This window comes from Mobula birostris, chromosome 14 (genome assembly GCF_030028105.1).
Source record: "Mobula birostris isolate sMobBir1 chromosome 14, sMobBir1.hap1, whole genome shotgun sequence".
Taxonomy (NCBI): Eukaryota; Metazoa; Chordata; class Chondrichthyes; order Myliobatiformes; family Myliobatidae; genus Mobula; species Mobula birostris.
The window spans coordinates 13,082,177-13,092,900 of record NC_092383.1 but is presented as its reverse complement, the minus strand read 5'-3'; the positions used below and the strand labels follow the sequence as shown (position 1 = coordinate 13,092,900).

The following is a 10,724-nucleotide window of genomic DNA, read 5'->3' as shown; positions in this document are numbered from 1 at the left end:
GAGAAGAGAGCAAAAATAGTAAGGTGATTCTCATGGGTTCATGAACTGTTTAGAAATCTAATGGCAGAGAGGAAAATCTGATCCTAAAACACTGAGTATATGTCTTCAGGTTCCTGTACCTCCTCCCTGATGGTAGAGGTCAAGTCCTGGATAGTGGGAGTTCTTAATGATGGATACCACACTTTTGAAGCTTTGCCTTTTGAAGACATTCTTGTTGCCGGGAAGACTAGTCCTCATGGTGTAACTGGCTGAGTCTACAACCGTCTGCAGGTTTTTTTCAATCTTGTTCATTGGCCCCTCCAAACCAGACAGTGATGCATCCAGTTAAAATGTTGTAGATCTGTAGAAATTTGTATAGGTACTGTACTTCAGCAGAAACTTCCTAGAGTCTTTGGTGACATACCACATTTCCTCAAACTCCTGCAGTCCAAATCCATCCCCATTTAAACTAGTCCCTTTTGCACATGTTTACCCCATATCCCTCTAACCCTCCTAACAATGTCCTTATCCAAATGACTTTCGAGTGTTGTTATTGTCCTGTACATGCCTCAGCTACTTTCTCTGGCATCAGTGGTTCTATATACGTACTACCCTCTAATGCCACGTCCAGAGTCTGTTTCCTGAGCTCTCCAAAGTCTTCAGTGATCATACATGGGCAGAGAGAGTGAAGGTGGGTGGGTGGTGGAGGGGGTTGCACGATTGAGGTAGTTCAGTTGGCCAAAAGGTCACACCGACAGCTTTGACCAGCTACCCTGGGATGCTCTGTGATGGGAAAAGGCCATTGAAACTTGGTCAGTGAAGAATAGCCAGATTATTTTAATCACACATGAGTTTAGGAGGAGGATAAAGTTCTCTAGAAAAAGGATTAAAACAAAACGAGGATCAACAGCTACAGGAAGAGATCCAGCTGGTGTACCCGACGTTCAGTGAGTGTTTCAGCTGAGGGGGAACGTTCCCTATTTTGATTTTGTTGCACCCTGAAGCCTGGGAATGAAATCCCATTACTCAAGGTGTTAGATTCCCATCCTCAAAGTGTCACTTCACACCTCCAGCATCAGGATAAAAGCACCAAGTGCTTCACTCCCTTCAGTCTTTGAAAGGTCCGTGTCAGCACCAGTACCCAGACAGCACCCAGCTCTGTCACAGCAAGTGTGTCTGTGTCATTGTGTGAGTGCATGTGCGTGTTTCTGTGTTTGTGTCAGTGCGTGTCACTGTATCTGTGTCAGTGTATGTGTGTGTACAGTGTCTGTCTGTGTCACTGTCATTTTTAGTGTATGTGTCTGTGTGTATCAGTGTTAGTGTGTTTCAGTGTATGCATGTGTCAGGGTGTGTATGTCAATGTGTCTGTGTAAGTGTGGCTGTGTCAGAGTGTGTGTGTGTGCTTGTGTTTGTGGAGTGAAGGCGATGGACATCACTGTCCCCCAACACCACAACTCCGAGATTGCCCCTGACTGGAGCAGATCGTCAGACGCCAATTTCACCAGCTCTGAGTTGGACTGCGCGCTGGGCTGGGACCCTGACCCTTCTCCTTCTGGCTGGATCACAACACAGTGGGTGACTCCAGAGTATGACGGCTCCGGGCCGGCTGACAGGAGCCGCCTCACCTCGGAATCGGACTGCCTCACCGACTCCACGTCCTACAGCTTGTCGCCGATCTCCTCCGTCGACTCCTACCGGCTTTCCCCTCCGCACCTCCCCGGGACATCCCCGCCCGAGGTCGGCGTGGACGCGAGCCTCCCTTCTCCCGCAGCGGCTCGCCGGCCGGGGAAGGTCCGGTCGCGCTGCCCCGACAGGCAGCGGCAGAACGCCAGCGAGAGGGAGAAGCTGAGGATGCGGGGCCTGGCCAGGGCCCTGCGCAACCTGCGATCCTACCTGCCCCCGTCCGTGGCGCCCGCCGCTCAGAGCCTGACCAAGCTGGAGACCCTGCAGCTGACCATCCGCTACATCGCCCACCTGACGGAACTGCTGAACGAGGAGGGCCGAGACACGGGGGGCGTGAGTCGGGAGAGGTGGCCCCAGGGTATGTCCTGGCTGCACCACCCTCATCAACAGCCTCCTTTCCCCTCCCCTTCCCTACCTACCTCCCACCAGCCAGAGTCACAAGACCAGAACACATTCCTCCAGGTAAATCCTTCACTTGCAGCAAGCTCTTCTTCCTGCGGCTTTTCATTTTAATGAGCAAATGCACGTCCGGGACGATGTTCAGTAACACGCTGTCTTATTTTAAACAGGATTTCCAATGCGCAACGGGATCCACACATGCTGGCCGGTTTCCTCAGAGCTACATCCCTGGATTCTGAAACCCCCAGGAACAACTCTCCATTTCTGCTGGAAGTTTGTAAACTTCCTCTGTATTAGATTAATTGCAATTATTAGCAAATTTATTTTTCTAATTTATTATGTATTTTAGCAGAGTTGTTTGGTTTTTCACTAACTATATTTATATCCTTAATTTGAAAATACATGAAATGTATTATTTTGTATAGAATTCTGTACAGTTGGAAATCCTACCGGCTTCCACATTTAATTAAAAGAATGTATTTTTTAGAATGCAATAAAATATTTTCCATGTTCAAAGTTCAAAGTAAGTTTATTATCCAAGTATATTTACACTCAGTAGCCACTTTGTTACTTGCAGGTTAGTGCAAGTATTTAATCAGCCAATTATGTGGCAGCAACTCAATGCATAAAAGCATGCAAACATGGTCAAGACTCTAAAACGAGGTTTTAGCCTAATGAATCAACTCAAAAACAAGCTGAGAAACCATTTAGGTGAATGTCATTTGGACATGTTAAAGAAAATCAAAAGCTGTCAATGGGATAGAAGTTCTATTAATTGAGATAGAGTTTACAAAGAATGGGTAAATGCCAAAGACAGGAGAGAGAAAAAATAACTGAGTGACTTAAATATGATAAAAATTAAATATCTCCAACCTGATGGCATGAACATTGACTTCTCTAACTTCTGTTAATGCCCCTCCTCCCCTTCGCACCCCACCCCCTACCTATCTATCTATTTATTTATTTATCTATCTATCTATTAATTAATTAATTAATTAATTAGATTTTTTTTTTTTCTTTCCCCTTTTTTCTCCCTCTGTCCCTCTCACTATACTCCTTACCCATCCTCTGGGCTTCCCCACCCCGCCCCATTCTTTCTCCCCAGTCCTCCTGTTCCATTATCCTCTCCCTTCTCCAGCCCCGTTGCCAATCAACTTTCCAGCTCTTGGCTCCATCCCTCCCCCTCCCACTTTCAAATCTCTTACTATCTCTTCTTTCAGTTAGTCCTGATGAAGGGTCTCGGCCCGAAACGTCACTGTACCTCTTCCTATAGATGCCGCCTGGCCTGCTGTGTTCACCAGCATTTTTTTTGTGTGTGTGAATTAAATATGTATGTTATTTTGTTGTTATTCTGTGCAGTTTTATGTAAAATATTTTGTAAACCTACATAAACTGTCCCATGCGTGCATTTAGTGCGCACATACTTTTGTGACAGGAAAAAAATTTGCACAACATATGATTTTTGCGCACACTGACTACTAAAAATTAGAGGGAACATTGGTCAAGAGGTTCATTTGTTCTTCAGACCAAACATCAGAATGGGAAAGCAAGGTGATCTAAGAGACTGCGAGTGTGGAATGATAGTTGGTGCCAGATGGGGTGGTTTGAGTATATCAGAAACTGTCAACCTCCTGGGAATTTCATGCACAACAGTCTTTAGATCAGTTGTTCTCAGCGAAGGCCATATGATCCCTCAGAGGGCCATGCAGGATTTCATAGGGGCCATAAATAAAAAAAACAAGAAACTGGGGGCCACAGGAGTTTCTGAATGGGCCATCTCTGATAAGTTCACTGTTTTAATGAAATAAAACTAAAATATACAAATAAAACAGAAATAAATATATGTAATTTAATTGGAACTCAATGAAATTGATAAGTGGAAATGAGGCAGTAAAACAGTTTAGTCCACGTGTGTTGGGGGGGGGGGTGTCAATTGTTATCTCTGCTCCTGCCTGACCAAGCTCAAATCACTATTTACACCCTGTAGGGTGGCCCAGTGAGCCCTCTTCAAATCACAAACTGCAGATTGGGCTGGACTGTCTGCAGCAAGGCCAATCAGCAAATATGCAACAGGAGGTTGGTTCTGTTTGCCTTTCACTGACCCTTGCATGTTATAACAGTTATAAAACGTGACATTAAGGCTGCAGTTACTGCAGTGGGGTCATCTGCTGGGAGCAGCTAAATGGCAGAGAGGCGAGGAGTCTACCACTACATTATTATCTACCACTTCAATTTATATTTAAATCCCTGATGCTAGTCATATTTTGAAAGGAAGTTCAACTCACTTTTCTTAGTGAGTACACAATCTTTATTGCCACATAGGATTTGCACATATAATAACATATTTTTAAAAGATTTACGTAAAAGTTGTTTTTAAAAATACTGCCTATAACATTCGTTATATTTTTACATGTATATTCAATACTGATACTTTTTCACATAAGATTATACTTATAATAATGGCTGTCAACTTCCTCAAATTGAATGCACTTCAAGATAATCTATTTTAACAACCTTGTGAAGAAAATGAAGAGGATTTTGACCCACTACTAATGCATACAGAGGTCCACAGTTCTAGGATTTCTGTGGAAATAAATTTCCATAGTTCTGGAAGAAAGCAATGCTGTCTTTAATTGGATTTTCCACATCTTATCTAGTTGAATGAAGTTTTAGTCAAACTCTTCACTTGCTATCAAAAGCTCGTAACCATTTTGATGTTGTGAAAAAAGGTGATCTTCAATTATCTTTAACCAAGTTGCAATCCGGTATTCTAAAACATGCTAGTTTGCAGCAGTCACAAGGATCTCACTAAATACCCAAAGTAATAATATTAAACACTTTTTCTTGGCTGCTTGGAAGAATATATACATTATATATAAAGCAAACTATTTAGTGCTTTGAAATAGTTTTATTTTTCATACAGACCTGTAACATTATTTTTAACATATAATAATACCTATAACCTGTTAAAACATAAATATTGAATGTACGTTAGAATAATTAGTACGGTTGACCAAAAAAATACTTTAGCAACTAACGGAGACTATGGAGTATGGGGACCACAGAGGTAAATGAAGGTCACATGTCAGCAATGAGTAGAAAGAAGTTGAGCACCACTGCTCTACGGCTTACAGAGAATTGTGTGAAAAACAAAAAAAAACATCCAGTGAGTGGCAGTTCTGTGGCCAGAAATGCCTTGTTAATGAGAGTGGTCAGAGGAGAATGGCCAGACTGGTTCAAGCTGACAGAAAGGTGACAGTAACTCAAATAACCAAGTATTGTAATAGTGATGAGCAGAAGTGCATCTCTGAATGCACAACGCATCGAACAGGAGGTACATAACGAAGTGGCCACTGGGTGTACACCATATATTGCTCTGAGATTCTTTTTCTTGTGGGCATTCTCAGTAAATACAAAAAGAAACACAATAGAATCAATGAAAAACTGCAGACAAACAATGATGGACAGGCAAGCAATGTGGAAAAGACAACAAGTTGTGCCAATAATTCAAGATCCAAGACGCCACCGGTGGGCCATGGCAATATGTTGTGGGCTGCTTACAAAACTTCTAAGTAGACCTCTTCTAAATTACTCTGCTCAGACGCAGTTGTCTTCTTGTGCTCTTGTTCCATCAGTCTGGAACAACTTACAATCAAGTGCCAACTTTTCTACTTATTGAGAGAGTTCTCCTCCTTGATGCCGACTGAAGTTTACATACTGCCAAAAGCCGACATTCATCAGGCACTCAAACTATTCAGAATCAGCCTACTTTGACAACTTTCAAATCACAGTTGTGGGCTTCAACCAGGCTTATTTGAAGAAATTGCTGCCCTATTATCATCAACATATAATATGCCACACCAGAGGTCACAACACACTTGACCACACCATACTATGAATAGGAATGTTGCATTTCGGTAAATCTGATCACTTGGCTGTCCTTCTCCTCCCTGCATATAGGTAGAGACTAAAGAGCAAGGCTCCAGAGATAAGGAAATCAAAGAGGATGTATAAGGACAACAAGGAGCGGCTAAGGACTTGCTTTGAGTCAGTGGACTAGGCCATGTTCAAGGACTTATCAGATGATCTGAATGAACACACCTCAGTTACGGACTTTATCCAAATAGTTGCAAACAAGTGTGTCCCCACAAAATCATTCAGAGTCTTCCCACACCAGAAGCCTTGGATGAAATGGGATTCACAATCTGTCGAGGGCCAGATCAGTGGCATTCGAGTCTGGAGACCAAGTAAGGTACAAGAGGTCCAGGTATGAGCTCTGGAAAGCCATCTCATGTGCAAAGTGACAATTCTAGACCAAATTTGAATCACTGAAGGATGCTTGACAGCTGTGACAGGGCATGAACGCTATCACCTTTTGTACAATGAAACATAGCAACATAGGTAACAAAAAGGCTTCACTCCCGGATAAGCTCCATGCCTTCTATGCTCACTTTAACCATCAAAACATGAAGAAACCTTCATGAACTTCCACAGCCCCCGATGACCCTATGATTTCAGGCTGATGTGAGAGCATCCTTCAAGAGGGAAACAGTATTTAACCACTCACTTCAGCAGTCTGAGGTACTGGACAATTGTCCAGTAGTACTTAAATTGACTGTGATGAATTGTTCTGAGAGGTTGGTGATGAAATATATCAACTCCTGCTTGAAAAGTGAGTTGGATCTGCTCCAATTTGCCTAGCATCGCAACAGGTCTAAAGCAGATACCATTTTATTGACTCTTCACTCAACCCTAGAACACCTGGACATCAGGATGCTCTTTATTGGCTACAGTTTGGAATTCAATACTACTATCCTCTGGTAACTAATTAATAAGCTTCAAGTCCTTGGCCTTAGTACCTCTTTGTGCAACTGAATCCTTAGTTGCCTCACTTGAGTACCCCAGTTAGTTATGATGAGTGAAAACATCTCCTCCACCATCTCCATCTGCACAGGTGCACTACAAGGCTGAGGTGTGCCACAACAACAATATTTCACTCAATGTCAGCAAGACCAAGGAGCTGATCAGTGATTTCAGGAGGAGGAAACTAGAGCTCCATGAGCCAGTCCTCATCAGTGGATCAAAAGAGGAGAGGGTGGGCAACTTTAAATTCCTTTGTGTTATAATTTCCAAGGATCTGTTCTGGGCCCAGCACCTAAGTGCCATTATATGGAAAACACAACAATGCCTCTACTTTTTTAGAAGTTTGCCAAGATTCGGCATGATATCTAAAACTTTGATAAACCTCTATAGCTGTGTGTGGAGAGTATATTGACTATTTGCACCACAGTCTGCTACGCAGGCACCAATGCTATTGAACAGAAAATTCTACAAAAAGTAGTGGATATGGTCCAGTCAATCACGAATAAAGCCCTTAACACATAATGCTGTTGAAGGAAAGCATCCCATCCACCATCCAGCTCATGCACTCTTCTTGCTGATGCCAAAAGAAAGAAGATACAGGAGCCTCAAGATCCACACCACAGGTTCAGGAACAGTTATTACCTCTCAACCATAAGGCTCTTGAACCAGAGGGGAAAGCTTTACTGAAATTCACTTGTCCCATCATTGAACGGTTTCCTCAACCTATGGATTCATTTTCAAGGACTCTTCATCTCACGTTCTCAATATTTAATGCTTATTTATTTATTTGTATTATTATCATTTTCTTTTGTATTTTCACACTCAGTTGTCCTTTGTACGTTGGTTACTTGCCTGTCCTGTTGGGTGGTTTCATTGATTCTATTGTGTTACTTGCATTTACTGTGTACGCTTTCAGGGAAATGAATCTCAGGGTTGTATATGGTGTCATATATGTACATTGAACATAAATGTACTTTGAACTTTGAATTTGAATTTATTTAAATCATATATCCACCCCACAATACGCAGGAGTAAAAATCTTCATGTTATGACTCAGTTGCAATGTACAGACATGTGAATTTATAAGTCTAATGGCTTGTAGAAAGAAGCTGTCCCAATACAAAACCACAAAACTAAAAAAAAACAACCCAAGTACAAAATGCAAATACAAAACTAAAAAAAAATCCAAATAAATCAATAAATAATTTTGAGAACATGAGTTGTATAGTTCTTGAATGTGAATCCATAGGTTCTGGAATCAGTTCGGTGTTGGGGTGGGTGAAGTTATCCCCTCTGGTTCAGGAGCCTGATTGTTGTAGGGTAATACCTGTTCCTGAACCCGATGATGTGGGACCTAAGATTGCTGTACCTCCTTCCCGACGGCAGCAGCAAGAAGAGAGCATGGCTTGGATGCAGGGTGGCCTTGATGATGGCTGATGTTTTCCTGCGACAGTGCTCCTTGTAAATGTGCTTCCTCATTCCATACGTACTGACCACTCTGGGTGAAAATGCTGTTCCTCAGGTTCCTGCTAAATTCCTCCTTTCTCATCCTAATCTTGCGCTTTCTGGTTCTTGATATGCCATATCTGGGTAAAAGACTGTGCACGTTTACCCTATCTATGCCATTCATAATTTTATACACCTCTACACAATCACCCAACACTCTCCTATGCTCCATTGAGAGCAATCCCAGTGTGCCCATCCTCTCTCCATAACTCAGTCCCTTGTGTCCCAGCAACATTTTTTAAAAATCTTCTCTTAGCTCTCTCCCACTGAATGGCATCTTTCCTATACCAGGGTAATCAAAACTGAACACAACATTCTAAACACAAGAAATTCTGCAGATGCTGGAAATGCAAAACAATGCACACAAAATGCCAGAGGAACTCAGGAGATCAGGCAGCATCTATGGAAATGAAGGAGGGTCTTGGTCCAAAACATCGATCATTTATTCATTTCCATAGATGCTGCCTGACTTGCAGAGTTCCTCCAGCATTTTGTGTGTGTTGCTCCACAACATTCCAAATTCAGCCCCACCAAGATCTCATGCAACTACAACATAACATCTAACTTCTATATTCATTGTCCTGACCATTGAAGGTTAGCACGCCAAAACCCTTTTTCAGCACCCTATCTACCTGCAGTGCTACAGGGGATCACGTACTTGTAAGTCGCATCAGTACTAGAGAATCATGGTTCAGCAAGCCAACAATCCACTCTACATAGCTCTCTATCAGCTCAAGGCACTGAGGCACAGCAGGGCTTCTGTGATGAGGAGGCTTCAGATAGCTGAGGCTTTACCCACCCCAGAGCAGAAGGATAAAATGATGACAGTCCTTTAACTCACTTCAAGGTTGTGAAGCTTTTCAAAAAATCTTAGAACAACATTTTGAACAAACTGTTAGGAGTGTTGCAAATAATTCTGCTGCTGTCTGTAAGGAATTTGTATGTTCTCCCTGTGGCCATATATCATCTTCCAGGTGTTCTGGTTTCCTCCCTCATTCCGAAGATATTTGGGTTAGTGTGTTAATTGGACACATGGGGATGACTGGGCGGTGCAGGCTCATTGGGCTAGAAGGGCCTGTTACTGTGCTGTATCTCAAAGTAAAAAATAAATACAATTAAAAAAATTATTATAGCTAAACAATTATTTTTTAAAATATAATTAAATCACTAAAATATTCTAAAATATTAAAGCAAACGGAATGAGGAGTAAATGAGTGAAGTTACGCTGTTAATCTGCGTGAGAGGTATTGCATTCATGTGAATGGGGATTCTGATTGATTCAATGTCAGGCACTCAATTTGACCTGTGTCGTGTGTCACTCTGCAATCATGTTGTGCAAGCTTTTGTCAAGAAATTGGTGCATGCTTCAGCAAAGCCAACTTGCCACTGACTTCCCAGGCCGAAGGAGCAACTCCCCATATTTGTCCAAGTAGCCAGTTATGGTATGAACATTGATTTCTCTAACTCCCCTCTGTTCCCCCCTTCCTCCTTTGCTCCCCTTTTCCCATTCCTCATTCTGGTTACCCTGCGGCCCTTATTTTCTCTCTTCTCTGTCCTCATGACATGCCCATCACCTCTTGACTTGGTCTTACTATTCTATGGTCCACTGTTCTCTCCTCATTCTTCTTCTTCTTCATCAGCTGTTTAACTCTTCCATCTGTCACTTCCCAGCTTCTCACTGCATTCCTATCTCACCCACCCACCCACCTTCCCTCTCAATAGTCTCACCTATAATCTTCCCCTTCCCTCTACTCGCCTTTGGTCCCCTTCCAGTCCGGAAAAGGTCCTGGCCTGATACTTCGTTGTTTATTTCCCTCCATGGATGCAGCTTGATCTGCTGAGTTCCTCCAGTATTTTGTCTGTGTGTTGCTTTACAAATTCCTGCCGATTTCCAGTGTAAGTGCCCATCCATTTGGAAGCAGTGTTCTGCATTTGTCATAGCAATTCACCTGAAGTCTACACTGTCCGGCATTGTATACCTGTGTAACTGCAGAAGCAGTGGAGAGGCAGGCATTAAGATGATTTGCTGATAGTGCACAATCATTCATGTTCAGTACGGTCCTTATGAGATTTGCTCCTTGATATGTTTTGTAACTTCAAAACATTAAACTAATTCAAAGGAAGACAAGGAAATCTGAAATTCAAGTCTAACTCTAGGTTTACTTTAAATGAGGTGTGCACGTATCATGAGGTAGCGTAATGACATAAGCAATTCATGTATTTTCACATATAACCCCTAATAAATTATTTAAACAAACAAGAATGCTTAATCAAACAATATATATACAAGATTA

The 10,724-nt window shown here is 42.3% G+C and overlaps 1 protein-coding gene across 1 annotated transcript; it reads left to right on the top strand.

The window, feature by feature from the left end:
* Window positions 1–1,404: 1,404 nt before the first annotated feature.
* On the top strand, window positions 1,405–2,427 carry LOC140209602 (uncharacterized). The gene is made up of 2 exons (XM_072277874.1): window positions 1,405–2,124; window positions 2,232–2,427. The coding sequence occupies exons 1-2, from the start codon at window positions 1,405–1,407 to the stop codon at window positions 2,298–2,300; spliced, it is 789 nt and encodes a 262-aa protein (XP_072133975.1). The 3' UTR covers window positions 2,301–2,427.
* Window positions 2,428–10,724: the final 8,297 nt, after the last annotated feature.

Coding starts and splice junctions, on each gene's coding strand:
- LOC140209602 (XM_072277874.1), top strand. CDS start 1,405: ATGGACATCACTGTCCCCCAACACCACAACTCCGAGATTGCCCCTGAC. Junction 2,125..2,231: donor ACCAGAACACATTCCTCCAG/GTAAATCCTTCA, acceptor TATTTTAAACAG/GATTTCCAATGCGCAACGGG.